Below are 18,046 nucleotides of genomic sequence, written 5' to 3' on the forward strand. Positions count from 1 at the left end.
TGGCAGATGGAGTTTAATACAGACAAGTGTGAGGTATTGCACTTTGGAAGGACAAACCAAGGTAGAACATACAAGGTAAACAGTAGGGCACTGAGGAGTGCAGTAGAACAGAGGGATCTGGGAATACAGATACAAGATTCCCTAAAAGTGGCGTCACAGGTAGATAGGGTCGTAAAGAGAGCTTTTGGTACATTGGCCTTTATAAATCAGAAGTATTTAGTATAAGAGTTGAAATGTTATGGTGAGGTTGTATAAGGCATTGGTGAGGCTGAATTTGGAGTATTGTGTACAGTTTTGGTCACCAAATTACAGGAAAGATAGAAATAAGGTTGAAAGAGTGCAGAGAAGGTTTACAAGGATGTTGCCGGGACTTGAGAAACTCAGTTACAGAGAAAGGTTGAATAGGTTAGGATTTTATTCCCTGGAGCGTAGAAGAATGAGGGGAGATTTGATAGAGGTATATAAAATTATGATGGGTATATATAGTGAATGCAAGCAGGCTTTTTCCACTGAGGCTACAGGACAATAAAACCAGAGGACATGGGTTAAGGGCGAAGGGGGAAAAGTTTAAAGGGAACATTTGGGGGGGGGCTTCTTCACACAGAGAGTGGTGGGAGTGTGGAATGAGCTGCCAGATGAAGTGGTAAATGCGGGCTCACTTTTAACATTTAAGAAAAACGTGGACAGGTGCATGGATGAGAGGTGTACGGAGGGAGATGGTCCAGGTGCAGGTCAGTGGGACTAGGCAGAAAAATGGCCAAAAGGCCTGTTTCTGTGCTATAATGTCCTATGGAAAGCCCCATCCTGAGAACAGATGCAGTGGAGACAGGGAATTGAAAAAACAGGAAAAGCAGTTTTATAAATAATACGTGGGGAGAGGTTGCAGTCATCAATGTCACATAGAAAGAGTTGAGAGCATTGAAAAACATTATAAAAGCACTTGTCTTTTCCTGGCACTGTGGCATATATGGCTTGCCAGCAAGTTTTATGAAGTGTATAAATTTTTTCAAACAGTGAATGGGGGGGGGGCCATGTCAGGAGATTAATCATAATCAATCACAAATTTATTTTTTTAAAGCAAAAGATAGATTTGGAGGGTTTTTTTTTTTAAAAAGTTGCCTGATCAATATTTGTAACATTACCCCACAAACCCCCGCCCTCTCAAAGTTAAAATCATTGACAGCAATTCTATGATTAAAATTCTGGTTATTAAATATTTTCATAATTTTCACATTTCAATTTATTCTGATAGAGCAAATGACCTTTTCTAAAACCATGAATTATTTAAATCTTTCCTTTAAAGCAGTTACTAAATGAGAAATCGTCAAATTGGGTGAACATGCCAAAACTTGTTGTAAATGACCTGCTACAATGCAATTGTTCCTCCTGCTGATGTAATAATATTAAGTACAAGTAGAAAGCCATTTGATAAAAGTTTATTGTAGAAACAAAATAATGGTATTACACTGCAAATAAATGAACGTGCATCAGTTATTACCAAAAGCAGTTTTCTTTCCTAAAATAGATCAAAAATCAGTTTCTGCAAACACAAGTCCAATCAAGCATCATAGCTTCAACAGCTTGAGGTGGCCCAGGATTTTGTTATATCTGAGGCTGAAAGACCTTTAAAGTCTTGCATCTTTGTTGACATAGAGGACCCAAAAAATTCACACAACTAAAGAATAATGTCTTAAAGGGGATCTAGATTTTTAAAAAAACAATAATAGTGCTTTCAAACAGCAAAATCTCTAATGCAAACATAACATACCCTGTATGGCACAAAATATTAAGTTTAAATAAATTTTGAACATATGTTTTTTAATACAAATTCACAGTACAGTAGTGTAAGCCGCACAATGGTGCTTTACACAGTTGCCAAGAATTCTGAAGGCAGCGTTGAGTTACATCCATGTGAAAGGCAATCTCAACTAATTATCCAAGTATCCATTCTTTCATGTCTGCTTTTAATGTACCGATTAAGATATTTCATATTTTACTTTTATTCAGCAACCATAAAGCAATCAAAGATGCACTTTTAATGTATATAAATGTTATGATTATGGTTTGCATTTTATCTTTGATTCTGTAGGTTATAATTACATAAATATATTGTCAATTCATCATTCTGATTGGCAACTGGTTAGATCACATTTCAGTCGTTTCATGTTTGCACATAGACTTTCAACTGTTTTGTGCATCACTACAATAACATTTCCAAACACTTTAGTGATCAGAAGTTATTTGTTCCATCACGATGGAGCACTTGTGTAGACATATTCCTATATTCTATGTATTCTATATTTATCTTAATGTAAATACTTCAAATTCTTGGGCCATGTTCTAAATGCTGATATAAAAGCACTGAGGGTTAAAGCCACCTACAATCTTGTAATAAAGGCTTCAGTTGCACTCAAAAGTTTTTAAGTGAGACACTCAAATATCAGCTAAAGTTCTCAGCCAAATTGTCGTACACAGTCACATTGCAACAAGGAATTGGTCCTGCTATTTCAACAACAATGTGAATGAACTTTCCATCAGCCTACTACGTAGTGATCTGAGTTCTGACCATCATGAAATAAAATGACCTTCATACCCTCTGGATTGAAGTAGGCTGTGTGAATGTGGAAAACAGAATGCGCAGAAAACTAATAAAGCAGAACCATCCTATCCATTACAGACAGTAAGCTTCCACAAACTAACAACAGAACTGAAAGTACTCATCAATTGCAAGAAATACTAGAGAAGGCTATAAATTGCTTTCAGTGGTGATAGAGTGGCATTGCTTCATTATAGAACTTAAATCCACAAAATTAATTCTTGTCAGTGATTATTTCATAAAGAATAATGCCAAAGGAAAAGTCTTGCATCAAAAATGTAAAAAGACACCAATGCATCTAATATGTAAAACAAGTTCCCACTTTGGTAAATTAATAACAATTACGTATATAACTGCAACTGCCCAACAACTATAGGCAGATTTTCAAACACTGCTTGATAGTGTTCTAAGATTGCTGTTCTCCAAACTCCCCTCAGCATGGAAACTTTATTATGCATAGTCAAGATAGACCTGAACTGATTCAATTTATGGCAAAACAGAGATAGGTTTAAATTACATCAGCCATAATCCTTGATTGGAATAAAACATGTAGAAGATATCAAATTGGAACTAACTTTATTTTGTTATATTTTAGAAGCTTTACATGCAGTTAGAAAAAGGGACACTAAAGACAATATTTGTCCAGAAAATTTGGTATCTTCAGAACTCTAGATTTCGAATTACATTTGGGACAGTCTCTATATAATAATTTCATTATGCAACACATCAAACCAAAATTAGGAAATCCTAACTCGTAACACATTGCTCTACATACATATTTGGATACTCTAACATCATTTTCCAATCTATATTGTATATAGTTTCAGACAGATGCCTGCAAGTTCAGAAATCACCCCAACTTTCACTGCTACAAACAAGAGGCTTTGTACTTTGCAATGCAACCTTCAATATGACCATCAAATTTCACAAGGATAAAGGCTGTGTGAAAATTATGAATGTTAGCTATTTCTTCATTACTGGTAAGACTCAAATTTAACTCCCTTATCAATTCTCAGCATTTAAATGTTAAAATTGTGCAACTTATCAAGTTTTCAAATAACTTAAGAGAGAAAAGGAATGGTGTTTACCTACATCAGGGAATTAATTGTCATGTTGAAAGTAAAAGGAAATTGAGTCCAACACAAACCAGCATTCCCAAGAGGGATAAATTTTCAGAAATCCCATTTTAATGCCAAGAAGAATTTTTTTCCCAAGTTGTTGAGATTATATATTTATGCAAGTAGCCTAACACTGATGAAGTAGAAATATTTGTAATTCACATGGAGACTGTATTTGGCTGGATTGCAATAACCTTCAATGCCTCTGTATACACAATGCATGACCATTTTGTTGAGACGCCCATAAAACTGTATACCCAACATGCATCACTATTTCAAAAAGTGAATCCAAAACCTAGTTTACGCAGATTAAACACTTTAGGAGAAGTATTAGCATTCTTAAAGACAGCCATACCAACAATTATTCTCAAAGATAAATGTTATTTTAAAATTTTGTTCACAAATGCTTAATGCATTTCTATAGCTCCAATACCAAGATATAGGCTATTGTGAATGGATTGCTTCCATCTTCTTTTACATTGTGACAGATTACTAAATTCGCTCCATCATCTTCCAAAAAAAGGAAATGGATGATGCAGTAATCGAATAGATACAGCACTATTTTCCCAGCTCTGTAGTTAGGAGGTTAAATGATGAGTAGTGATGGAACTTAAATTCACAAATACAATGCATTCAGATAAAAGCTGACATTCTTTATCCACTTCTAGCACAAATGCCAATGATCACAATGCAACCAACAGGTTACATGACACAGCTCATCAAACTGAAAGAAGTTACACCATTAGGATAATTAAAATAACCCCTATGAGTGTCCACTACAAGGCAGCTAATACTCCAAGCATTGGCTTGCTTGACTGAAACCAAAATTTGATAAGTAAATTAGAAATCTGCATTACTTTTAACAAAGTCATTAGATATAATTATGGATTGAGATTGAATCAAATTTTACACATCCTGCTGAATCTCGTGTTGCAGTTTAAAAATGTAATCTAAAACTTTTCTTGTGGCCTCAATTTGTCAAGACAGCACCTGAAACAAAGTTCAATCATGATAAATATTGAATAACAATGTTTTGAGTTACCTTGCATTGTAACTTCCTCTTGATAGACATTTGACCTAATCCTTTAAACCAGCACAAGTACTATCTAATAACTTATTTTCTGATTGTATTAATGGTCAAGTACATTTTAAAAAATATGACAAACATTGCCAGGAAACCAAACAAAACCATTTCCAACTTAAGAAAAGAACATGGTTTATTGTATCCTAAATCAATAAAAAGTATGAACATATCAAAAGATTGGGTAAGAAGCTGCTCTTTCTTATTTTGTTTCTTTGGATTGCTATAGCAACTTACCAATACATAGGAAAGAAAAAAATAGTGTGGTATGATTTATCTTCTAAGGCATGCTGGTACAACACAATGGGGTACTGTCTTGTCATTGTCAGCTAAACTAACAACTTTCCAAACATCATGCACAAATAATTTAATTCAAGCAAACTGTGATTAGAGACTGCTCAGGTTGCAAATTTTTACTGTTGGGTACACATTTGTGCATGATATTTAGAATCCAGTTATTGCAATTAATAGCAGACTAGAAGAGTGGATATAAGGACGTGCAGAAAGAGAACTCTCAGGAAAAGTTATGCAGTGATAGCCTGAAGACATCGTTGGTGCAGATCCAAGCTTCATTGATGCTTTTCAGTAAAAATACCTGGTGGAATCCCATGACTGGGTCTTCATCAACCTAAAGTGAGAACAAAACAAATTTAGATTCTGAGAATGAAAGGATTTTCTTTTGATTTGTTTTTTTTTGCATACACAAAACATGAATAGCTGAAATGGTTAATGGCAAAATTATAGAACATAGAATAGTACAGCACATTACAGGCCCTTCAGCCCATAATGTTGTGCCGACCCTTAATCCCTGCCTCCCATATAACCCCGCACCTCAAATTCCTCCATATACCTGTCTACCAGTCTCTTGAATTTCACTAGTGTATTTGCCTCCACCACTGACTCAGGCAGTGCATTCCACGCACCAACCACTCTCTGAGTAAAAAACCTTCCTCTAATATCCCCCTTGAACTTCCCACCCCTTACCTTAAAGTCATGTCCTCTTGTATTCAGCAGTGGTGCCCTGGGGAACAGGTGCTGACTGTTCACTCTATCTATTCCTCTTAATATCTAGTATACCTCTATCTTGTCTCCTTTCATCCTCCTCCTCTCCAAAGAGTAAACCCTAGCTCTGATCATAATGCACACTCTCTAAACCAGGCAGCATCCTGGTAAATACCCTCTGTACCCTTTCCAATGCTTCCACATCCTTCCTATAGTGAGGTGACCAGAACTGGACACAGCACTCCAAGTGTGGCCGAACCAGAGTTTTATAGAGCCTCATCATTACATCGCGACTCTTAAACTCTATCCCTCGACTTATAAAAGCTAACACCCCATAAGCTTTCTTAACTACCCTACCTACCTGTGAGGCAACTTGCAGGGTTCTGTGGACATGTACCTCCAAATCCCTCTGCTCCTCCACACTACCAAGTATCCTGCCATTTACTTTGTACTCTGCCTTGGAGTTTGTCCTTCCAAAGTGTACCACCTCACATTTCTCCAGGTTGAACTCCATCTGCCACTTCTCAGCCCACTTCTGCATCCTATCAATGTCTCTCTGCAATCTTCGACAATCCTCTACACTATCCACAACATCACCAACCTTTGTGTTGTCTGAAAACTCGCCAACCCACCCTTCTACCCCCACATCCAGGTCATTAATAAAAATCGCAAAAAGTAGAGGTCCCAGAACCGATCCTTGTGTGACACCACTAGTCACAACCCTCCAATCCGAATGTACTCCCTCCACCATGACCCTCTGCCTTCTGCAGGCATGCCAATTCTGAATCCACCTGGCCAAACTTCCCTGGATCCCATGCCTTCTGACTTTCTGAATAAGCCTACCGTATATACTCAGTATCAAAAGAATTACTGTAAAAAAAAATTATTTGGAGAATTGAGAGAAAATAAATAATTCCTATTTGTATAAATAGAACTTCCCTGTAAAAAGGAAGCCTGCATGATCAATTCTTGGTAAGTAATTAGACTGCTCCTTGCAGAACATCTCTAAAGTTTATCTTATACACAGTGAAAATTAAAAGGCAAACCTCCTCCTAAATTTTTTTATTTTTTTAAACAAAGAATACAACTAGTTAGTCATACACTATGATTAAAACTGAAATAATACCAGAACATGCAAATCATTCTGCAGCACAAGAATTTTATTTCACATCAAAAACCCATGGGTACTTTAAAGTTCCTGGAAACTAGTTATTCCAAATTCCAGGCTTCTCAAGTTGGTGCAAGGAAACAGAATATCTACTACTGTCTACAGTCTGAGACATCTCTTAGCTACTATTCTCAAAGGTGGCATGGTAGAGTTCATTGAGAAAGAGATATTGACAAGACCAAATGGAATAACCTTTTCCAAGCTAAACCACCACTTCAGCTGCACAGGACGGAAAAGTATGGTTACCATGATCTCAAAACCACAGCTCACAAAAATATTATAATGCTGTGGAAACCTGAAGCTCCATTTAAACTTAGAACATTCCTATCATCCACGAGAATTAAAACAAAGATTTTGTAGCCACAAAGCATTTCAATGTTTAGTTTTAAGTTAATTCTATATTATTTAATTCTATATTATGGAATCTACATCCAACAAGTAACATCAAAACCGATACTAAGTCAAAAGATTTTACAGAATAGATTTTGACTAAAATGTAAATTTGGTCAACAGCCATTACCAGGACTGCAATCAAAGCTGGAGTTTATTAATATTTAGACTCACAAAACAATTTGATCACTCTTTTGGATTTTCATGGTGAGCAGGATTTAACATATTGTTCATGCAATACACATAAAAGTTGCTGGTGAACGCAGCAGGCCAAGCAGCATCTCTAGGAAGAGGTATAGTGGACGCTTCGGGCCGAGACCCTTCGTCAGGACTAACTGACGAGCTATTAAGGGTAAGTAAAAAACGAGGAAATCTGCAGATGCTGGAAAGTCTACACTCTGTCCACCAGAGAAAGCAGGATCTCCCAGTGGCCACACATTTTAATTCCACGTCTCATTCCCATTCTGACATGTCTACCCACGGCCTCCTCTACTGTCAAGATGAAGCCACACTCAGGTTGGAGGAACAACACCTTATATTCCGTCTGGGCAGCCTCCAACCTGATGGCATGAACGTTGACTTCTCCAACTTCCGCTAATGCCCCATCTCCCCCTCGTACCCCATCCATTATTTATTTATATACACACATTCTTTTTCTCTCTCCTTTTTCTCCCTCTGTCCCTCTCACTATACCCCTTGCCCATCCTCTGGGTTTTCCCCCCTCCCCCTTTTCTTTCTCCCTAGGCCTCCTGTCCCATGATCCTCTCATATCCCATGATCCTCTCATATCCCTTTTGCCAATCAACTGTCCAGCTCTTGGTTCCATTCCTCCCCCTCCTGTCTTCTTCTATCATTTCAGATCTCCCCCTCCCCCTCTCAAATCTCTTACTAGCTCTTCTTTCAGTTAGTCCTGACGAAGGGTCTCGGCCCAAAACGTCAACTGTACCTCTTCCTAGGGATGCTGCCTGGCCTGCTGCGTTCACCAGCAACATTTATGTGTGTTGCTTGAAATTCCAGCATCTGCAGATTTCCCCGTGTCTGCGTTTAACATATTGTTTCCCAGTTGTCAAAATGTCAGACCAATGTTCAGTCAGCTTCTGATATATCGAAACATCAACTCAGCAAAAGATATCATTGTGAAAGGGCTTAAATTAATTCTTTCTTGCAGTTGGCTTCCACTACAAGGCATTTCATCATGAATCATGAAAATACCATACATGGTTCTGTTCTTTTCAGTACTGCTTGCACTCCAATGGAGATTCCTAAGTTTACTGGCTGATATAATAGTGAACTGAAATGCAACTCATATCTTATCAAAAACAATTGATAATATTAGGAACTACTCAAAGGATGAATTAGATAATGCCAAAAGGGTATAATTTTTTTGCCAGTGGCGGGGGGGGGGGTGTGGAATTGTTGCTCCCTGCCGCTTACGTGTGGGAGGGAGGAGAGCTGGTGTGGGGGGGGGGGTACTTTGGGGTTCTTTATCTGCCATTCATTCTTTGGGCACTTCTCTGTTTTCGTGGATGTTTGGGAAGTAAAAGTATTTCAGGCTGTATATTGTTTACATTTCTCTGACATTAAATTGGACCTTTGAACCTTTGATTTAAGAACAGACATCAATTTTGAAAACACACCCATTGACAGAAAATACAAAAGTCATGAGCTTATACCACTAGGCTCATGGTCAGCTTCTATCCCACCGTTAGAAGATTGTTGAACTGTTCTCCAGTAAAATAAGATGGATTTTAAACCCCGCAATCTACCTGGATAGGACTTTGCACCTTATTGTTTATCAGCACTACACTCTAATTGTCTTACCTTGTACTACCTTAACGCACTACTATAATGAATTGATGCGCATGAACAGTGTGCAAGTTTTTCACTGTACCAGCATAGACCTGACAATAATAAGCTAACAAACTAACAGAAGTTATAGAAACTTATATTGCTGAAATCCAAGATTAACAACTATTTACAGGTACTGTTTTCCCAAGTGAAGCTGAAATTTGCAGTCCTGCTCTGTTAATGCTCAAATTCTTCTTCCAACTCAATAGTAGAATAAAATTGTATTTTATTTATGCTGAGTCTCCAAAAGTGCACGACAGCAAATGAATTGATTTGTGCATTCATGGATGCAAACAAAGCAGTCATTTTGCACACAGAATAATGCAAAAAGGCAAATGACTAGTTGCATTATCAGTTAAGATTCAACGTGGAGGCCAGAACAATGGGAAAACTGCTCTGGCCAACAACTTCACACAGCCATCTTTTGCATTTAATAATATATTAACAGGTAACCTTAATCTCATCAAATGCTATTGAAGCAATTGTATCACAAAAGCAAAGAAGCTAAAAGACATAGCCACATGGTATAAACACAGAAAACTTAAGAAAGTTATGGTGCCTACTCAACATTTGATGTACAGTTTTAAGTCATAACCAGGGTACAACTAACAACATATATGAGAAACTTCAGCAGGTCGTACAGCACCTGCAGAAGAAAACAAACTGCCAATGTTTCAGATCAGAACCCTGCAACAGGATGTTTATTGTTCTAGATGCAGGAACAGCTGAGTTCTTCCACATGTTGCTTGTTGCTCTCCAGCAACTTCAGTCTCCTACGGCTTCTTATTTCAGAGATTCCAGAGGTTGTACAAACATAAAGCTTTAATAACCAGCTTTAAGACCATAAGACATAGGAGCAAAATAAGATTATTCAACTCAATCGGGTCTGCTCCACCATTCACACATGGGTGATTTATTTTCAAAGTTCAAAGTACACTTATTACCATCGTATGTATATATACAACCTTGACTCCTTACAGGCAGCCACAAAACAAAGAAACCCAATAGAACCTATTAACAAAAAGACAAACACCAAGTGCAGAAAAAACATCATGCACACAATAGAAGTAAGCTAACAATATTCAGAACTGCAGTTCACGAAAGCGAATCCACAGCCACAAAACCAGTTCACCGTTGCAGCCAAATTAAAGATCCCAATAATTGCAGGCCACAACCTCAATTCGGCATAGAAACAACTAAAACCGGCGAGCAGCAAGCTGAACATCGCCCCAGCCCCAACACTCAGACCTTTTCAATGTGGCACAGTGCTTAAATTAGCCAAACTGCAGCTCATTCCTTGTTCTCCAGCTCTGGCTCCACTGCCTCAACTCAGTTGTGTTGCTTTGAATTAGCTCCAAGCCTGCAGCATCAATGGCCGTACATTGGCTTGCTCCTCACGCTCAGGCCTGGGCCCCACTGTCTCAATTCGGCCCGTACACACACCACATCCACCCTGCACCTTCAAGACTTCAGTTCATGCTACAAAAAAATGCCAGGCAATTCAAAAGCTCAACTTCCGCAAGGGAAGTTACAGGTTATTGATTGCAATGATTGTTTGAGTAAGTGGGATTAATAAAGTAACTAGCTTTGTTTGCTGTCAGCGAGTTATCGCTGTGCTTCACCAGTACCATCTTAAACCAGAGGCCCTCTCAACCCCATTCTCCTACCTTTATCCCATAACCTCTAAGCCCTTAATAATCAAGAACCTATCAACCTCTGCTTTAAATATACCCAGTGACTCAGCCTCCACAGCAATCTGTGGCAATGTATTCCACAGATATATATTCCTCTGGTTAAAGAAATTCCTCACTTCTATTCTAAAGGGATGGTCTTCTAATTCTGAGGCTGTGCCTTCTGGCCCCAGACTCTCCCAATATTGAAAGCATCCTCTCTTTATCCACCCCTCAATATTCAGTAGGTTTCAATGAAATTCCTCCTTCATTCTTCTGGGCTCCATTAAGTACAGAACCAGAGTTAAACATTCCTCATATGTTAAACTTTTCATTCCCGGGATCATTCTCATAAACTTCCTCCAGACCCTCTGAAATGCGAGCACACCCTTCGTTAGATAAGGGGCCCAAAACTGCTCATTATGCTCCAAATGTGGTCTGACAAATGCCTCATAAAGCCTCAGTATTACATCTTTGCTTTTATATTCTAGTCCTTTGGAAATCAATACTAACATTGCATTGCTTTCCTTACAACCAACAAAACCTGTGAATTAACCTTTAGGGAATCCTGCACCCGGACTCCAAAGTCTCTCTTCTCCCTGATTTCTGAATTCACAGAGAAAATGGTCTCCACCTTTATTCCTTCTACTTAGTCGATACACTTCACTACACTGTATTCCATGTGCCAATTCTTTGCTTATTTTCCTCATCTGTCCAAGTTCTTCTGCAGATTCCCTGCTCCAACGCTACCTGCCCCTTCACCTATCTTTAATCATCTTATTTCCAGCAATTGCTGTTCTGCCATCATCCGTGCTAGTGACCCCTTCCAATCAATTTTTGGTCAGCTCCTCTCTCATGCCTCAATAATTCCCTTTACTCCACTGTAACACTGACTTTATCTTTTCGCTCTCAAACTATAGGGTGAATTCTGACATATTAAGATCATAGCCTTCTAAGGTTTCCTTTACCTTAAGGTCCCTAATCAAAATCAGTTCATTGCACAACAAAATCCAGAATTGTCTTTTTCTAGTGGGCTTGATCACAAGCTGCTCTAGAAAGCCATCACCTAAGCAAAATCCTTCGCTTGGGATCCAGTACAAACTGATCTATCTGCATACTGAAATCCCCCATGACCATAACCCCGCCATGGATGGTCCCAAGCGTGGCTGTGAAAGGAGGTGAGGTGGGCATGGGGCTAGCAACCCCATCCTGTAAAAACACACACCACAAAAATGCCCAGAGAAGCCTTAAAGACCTCAGCCTCGTGAGAGAAAGGATACAGCTGGGGACAACTTGAAAGACTGGCCCATGATAGAGAACTCTGGCGAGCTACTCTCAGAGGCCTATGCCCAGCAGGGATGATGGCCTTAAGTGAGAAAGCAAGTATGACCATTATAATTCTGCCCTTTTTACATGCCTTTTTCTTCGCCCATTGAAGATTGTTCTCCACATCCTGACTACTATAGACCTATATACAACTCCCATCAGGGTCTTTTCACACTTGCAGTTCCTTAACTCTAGCTACCACGATTCTATATCATCTCATCCTATGTCCCTCCTTTCTAAGGATATTATTTCATTTTTAAAAACAGAGCCACACCACCCCCTCTGCCCACCTACCTGTCGTTTTGAAACAATGAGTATCCTTGGATGTTTAGCTCACAACTGTGATCCATTTTCAACCTTGACTTTGATGCCCACAATATCCTATCCACTTATTTATAGCTGTGCTATAAGCTAGTTTATCTTATTTGGTATACTCTGTACCTTTAACTATAAAGCCACCAGTCCTGCATTCACCACCATTCTTCGCAATTTTGTCTCCACATTACCCGAAGTTAAATTCTTCTCCCTTTCTAAACTTAGTCTTACTCTTCATTCAGGAAACATCACTTCTGCACTCTCCTTCCCTTTTAGTTTAACCATACTTTGCCAAGCTGTTGACGCCCCTCCCCCCCCCAAATTTAGTTTAAAGCCCTACTCACAGTCCTAGTTATAAGAATTACTAGGAAACTGGTCCCAGCATGGTACAACAGGTGGAGCCCATTCCCTCCTTCCTCAATACTGGTGCCAAATGTCCCACAAATTCAAACCCACTTCTACTAATCTTTGAGCTGTACATTTAGCTCATTGATTTTATTAACCCTGTGCCAATTTGCTCATGGCCCAGGAAACCCAGAGATCATTATCTGTTGGGTTCTGTTTTAATTTAGTCCCTAGCTGCTCAAATTCCCTTAACAGAATCTTTTTCTTTGTACATTCTCAGTACCCATAAGGTACATGGCAACAGCATCTTTCCCTTCCAACTCGAAATTCTTCTGCAGATCAGATTAGATATCTGAATTTGGGCACTAGATAAATAACCCGCCTGCGGGATTCTTGGTCCTTGCAACAGAGAATTATATCTATTCACCAATATACTATCCCCAATTATAACTACATTAATTTTTCTTTCCCCTCTTCAATGGCTTCCTGGCCCATGGTTCATTATCCTTCCTACAGCCTCCACTTCCATTCAAACAGGGAGCAAGAATCTCAGATCTGTTAAACAAGCTCAGGGCTGAGACTCCTCCAGCTGTCTCACTCACAGTCACACCCTGCTGTCCCTGACCACAGAATGAATTTGAAGTAATTAATCTAAAAGCTGTGATCGAAGCGCAGGTGTCCAGGTAACCCTGTCCCTCCCTGATACATCACATTATTTGAAGCTCAGGATCCAGAGCCTAAGTTCCTCAAGTACCCAACACTTGCTGGAGATGTAGTCACCAGGAACCACAATGGGACCAGCAGCTCCCACATGTGCTAAAACACATCACCTGATCCTGCATTCATACTTCAATTAGTTGTAATTTGGTGACTTTTTATTTAATTACTATATAAAAACATTAACAGTCCTGCCTGCTACTCATGTGTGCCTCCTTGCCAAAGCCTCTGATTTCCACTCATACACTGGCCCACTCACACTATGGCCACTCCACTTTTTCCCACCTTCCTTTCATTGACTGAGTTGGCACATACTTAGCCAATCACATAATTGAAGAACAGCAGCCTGCTCCTCCCTTCTGAAGAGAGGTCAGGGTGACAGAAAGGATACCAGTCAAATAGAGCTGCTTTGCCCAAATGGTGTTGCACTCCTCATCCTTTTAAGTGGAGATAACTCTATCATATTCCTAACTTGAAGTCAGGAAGTGAGACTGCTAAACTAGAGGATGAAGATCTTCATCCATTAGCTCAGAATCCCACTGTTTGCAGCTGGGAAAAGGAAGATAAACCAAGGGGTTACAGCCACAATCATAGTGATTCTATTCAAGAAAGGAGACAAGTACAGCTGAAATTAGAGGGGTCTCCCTGCTGTCTGTGACAGGGGAAGTCACTACCACAGTCCTTCACAAGCATCTCCTCTCAGTGGCCTAACAGGTGCTTCCTAAATTGTAATGTGATGTTTCCATCCATCTAGGAGGCCTTCTATATATTGGAGAGACCCGACGCAGACTGGCAGATCGTTTTGCTGAACACCTACGCTCTGTCCGCCAGAGAAAGCAGGATCTGCCAGTGGCCACACATTTTAATTCCACATCCCATTCCCATTCTGACATGTCTATCCACGGCCTCCTCTACTGTAAAGATGAAGCCACACTCAGGTTGGAGGAACAACACCTTATATTCCATCTGGATAACCTCCAACCTGATGGCATGAACATTGATTTCTCAAACTTCCGCTAATGCCCCACCTCCCCCTCGTACCCCAGCCGTTATTTATTTATATACACACATTCTTTCTCTCACTCTCTTTTTTCTCCCTCTGTCCTTCTGACTATGCCCATACTTTGGGTTCCCCCCCTCCCTCTTTTCCTTCTCCCTGGGCCTCCTGTCCCATTATCCTCTCATATCCCTTTTGCCAATCACCTGTCCAGCTCTTGGCTCCATCCCTCCCCCTCCTGTCTTCTCCTATCATTTTGGATCTCCCCCTCCCCCTCCAACTTTGAAATCCCTTACTCACTCTTCTTTCAGTTAGTCCTGACGAAGGGTCTCGGTCTGAAACGTCGACTGTACCTCTTCCTAGAGATGCTGCCTGGCCTGCTGCGTTCACCAGCAACTTTGATGTATATTCCTTGAATTTCCAGCATCTGCAGAATTCCTCGTGTTGGCATAGTAGACATGATTCTCACAACTCGGATCAAGCTTCGATAAACACTATGATGGGATCTGAACCCAAGGTGATACAGGTGAAACCTGAAATGGTTACTAGTGCAAAAATATTACTTAATAATACCAATGTCAATGATTTTCAAGCCTCCGTGGATGATGAAGGGAAGACCAAATGGGTGGTAATTAGTCAAATTGAACTTGCCCTGCATTTGTGAACAAAACATACCGGACAATTTATTCATACCATCAGAAAGATGCCAGTCTTTAAACCAGGGGTTCCTAGCCTTTTTAATACCATTAACTGAAGTCCATGGCCCCAAGTTGAGAACCAGCCGCTTTAAATCTATACTGGAACAGCCTGGCTAGAGACTCAACATATTCTGGAGTCCGAGGATATTGTCTAGTCCCATAATACTGTCGTATCCAGTACTGTCAGTCATTTCCTTATATCATGCAAAGCAAGTTAAACTAATGACTGTTTTGTGATGATGGGAATCTTGGGTAAATGCTGTTTTATTTACAAGTAAATGTGGTGAGGAGGATAGAAATTTATCTACTCCATACAATTTAGAATACGTCTGGTCCTGTCCTGTAGTTTTAGTAGCTTAGTTCCTCATTTTTAGGTAAACCTGGAGCTGCTCCCAATAAATCCTTCTATACTCGATATCATGCCATGCCATATGGATGCACATTTTTCTCAAAAAGACAGGAAACACTGAAGTGTTACTAATATTCATAAACTGAATCCAACTTCTAAGATACACTCAGTGGTCACTCCTGTACCCAATGAAGTGGCCACTGAGTGTGTTTCTGTATGTTTGTGGTCTTCTGCATACCACTGTTGTAACGCATAACTTGAGTTACTGTCATCTTCCTGTCAGCTTGACCAGCCTTGCCATTCTCCTCTGATCTCTTATTAACAAGGCATTTTCACCCACAGAACTGCTGCTTACTGGATTTCCTTGTTTATTGCACAATTTTCTGTAAACTCTAGAGACTGTTGTGTGTGAAAATCCCAAGAGATCAGCAGTTTCACAGATACTCAAATCACCCTATCTGGCACCAAACATTCTACAGTCAAAGTCATTTAGATTACATTTCTTCCACATTCTGATGTTTGGTCTGAACAACAACTGAACTGATTGACCATGTCTATGTGCCTTTATGCATTGAGTTGCTGCCAAGACTGATTGATTCGCATTAACGAGAAGGTATATAGGTGTACCTCATAAAATGGCCAATATTTACTGTATACTAACCAAATGGGCAAAGTTTGAAGTTACATTTCTGCATTATTATAAAATTTTGGTCTTATATCACACTTCTGCAAATACCTTTGAATCCTGCTTTATCATATAACTTAGCAATTTCTGTAAGTATCATTTTAGTCAAGAACAGAACGTAGTTTCAAAAATATCTGTTCAGGTCCACTTAACTAAAAACCACTAATTGCAAAACACCTACTGCTCCTGCCTAGTCCTCCTTAAGTGATATCAATCTAAATTTAAGTCCAATGTTTTTACCAAAATGTCTAAAACCTAGCACACTTTACCAAACTTCACCATTACATTTTCTCCCTTCCTCATCAGTATAACCTTGGATTAGCAATCCATTCACCCAAATTAAAAGTGCACTGTAAACACAAGCAGAAATATGATCAGTTTATAATACCTGGAGAACTACAATCCCATTCAAATTATTCTTTCTCAATGGAAAATATATAGCACTAAATGTAGTTATATATCATTAAGATGGTTTAAAGCTCCACATATTTCAAATATGTTTAAGGATCACTACATGTAAACAAATGGCAGAACAATATTCCAAAAGCAAAGAAATACTACCAGCTAGTTCTTTGAATCACAAATTCAAAGCACCTGTTCCCCAACTGTTAAACTCTTCAATAGGAATACTGTGTTTATAGCCACGTCAACTCCAAAACAAGAACCCAAAATAGCTCCATTTAAAATATCAAGTGATACAACTACTTCTTAGCAATGTAATAAAATATTATCCAAGATTAATGTTCAAACTGAAACTTGTATCTGCATATTTTAACACTTACTGGTAATGTTATCGTTTATAAGAACTTAACAACCAAACGCTATGTTGCTGAAATTTCCAAAGACCAAGTGCACCCATATGAAGTATCTGAACATTTCAGGAAAAATTCACATCAATACGGCGAGCCTCAAGTATCTACAATTTTACTGAAACATCAACTCAACTAAATTCACTACTGTTTTGTTAATTCTTTCAAAAGTAATTGTTTCCATTAGTACAAACTTCCCACATATCCTAATGCAAATTTGGTGGAAGTCAGACTTTTCAAAGAAAAACAGAAAATAGAGATATTACAGGCCAGAAAGCCTATAAGAGAAAGGAATTTAATATTGCACATCAATTATCCTTCAGAACTTTAAAAAAAACTGTGTCCTATGCTTCAAGAAAGGAAGGGTTGGAGGGAACTAAGATGTCTTGCAATAAGGGTGAAGACCAAGATTGTCCAGGTGGCAACTACTTTCAGTGCCATATTAATAAAAATGAGGGCAATTGGAAAGAAACATAACATCTATCTAGAATTGTAAAGTGCAGAACAAAGCAGTTTTTGGAATTTGAAATAAAAGAAATCAGTAGAGCAGGTAGTAGAGTTCACAAAATATTACTTGAACTTAACAGTAGGAAAGGGTCGTTAGTTGAAATTATTGAATTCTCTATGGAATCCAGTGGGGTACAATATGCCGAGACCCAAAGACGAGGTATGGTTCCTATGTTGAACTTCACTGGAAGTGAACAAAGGACCAAAAATCAGGGGTTAGAGTTAGAGTGACAGGTACCTGGAATCTCTGAGTCAACCTTGCAGATAGGTGTTCTGCAAGTTCATGAAAGTGAGCTCACAGCCATGAAGCCAGTTCATTGCTACAGTTGATCCAGGAGCCCGTTGTTGCAGGCCACACCTCAGTTCAGCGCAGAGATGGGTAAACCTCACAAGCAGCCAGCTGAACACTGGCCTGTCTCTCACTT

General features: G+C 39.2%; 1 protein-coding gene across 3 annotated transcripts in view; it reads right to left on the bottom strand.

Moving 5' to 3' along the window:
* Positions 1 to 1,420: 1,420 nt before the first annotated feature.
* The window catches only part of nutf2 (nuclear transport factor 2), a 56,055-nt gene continuing 39,429 nt past the window's right edge, over positions 1,421 to 18,046 (bottom strand). For all 3 annotated transcript variants that reach the window (XM_072279491.1, XM_072279492.1, XM_072279493.1), the window contains one exon: positions 1,421 to 5,423. In XM_072279491.1, the coding sequence (XP_072135592.1) occupies positions 5,310 to 5,423 (114 nt within the window). In that variant the 3' untranslated portion in view covers positions 1,421 to 5,309. The remainder of the gene's footprint in view (positions 5,424 to 18,046) is intronic.

Source organism: Mobula birostris, chromosome 15, assembly GCF_030028105.1.
Source record: "Mobula birostris isolate sMobBir1 chromosome 15, sMobBir1.hap1, whole genome shotgun sequence".
Classification (NCBI taxonomy): domain Eukaryota; kingdom Metazoa; phylum Chordata; class Chondrichthyes; order Myliobatiformes; family Myliobatidae; genus Mobula; species Mobula birostris.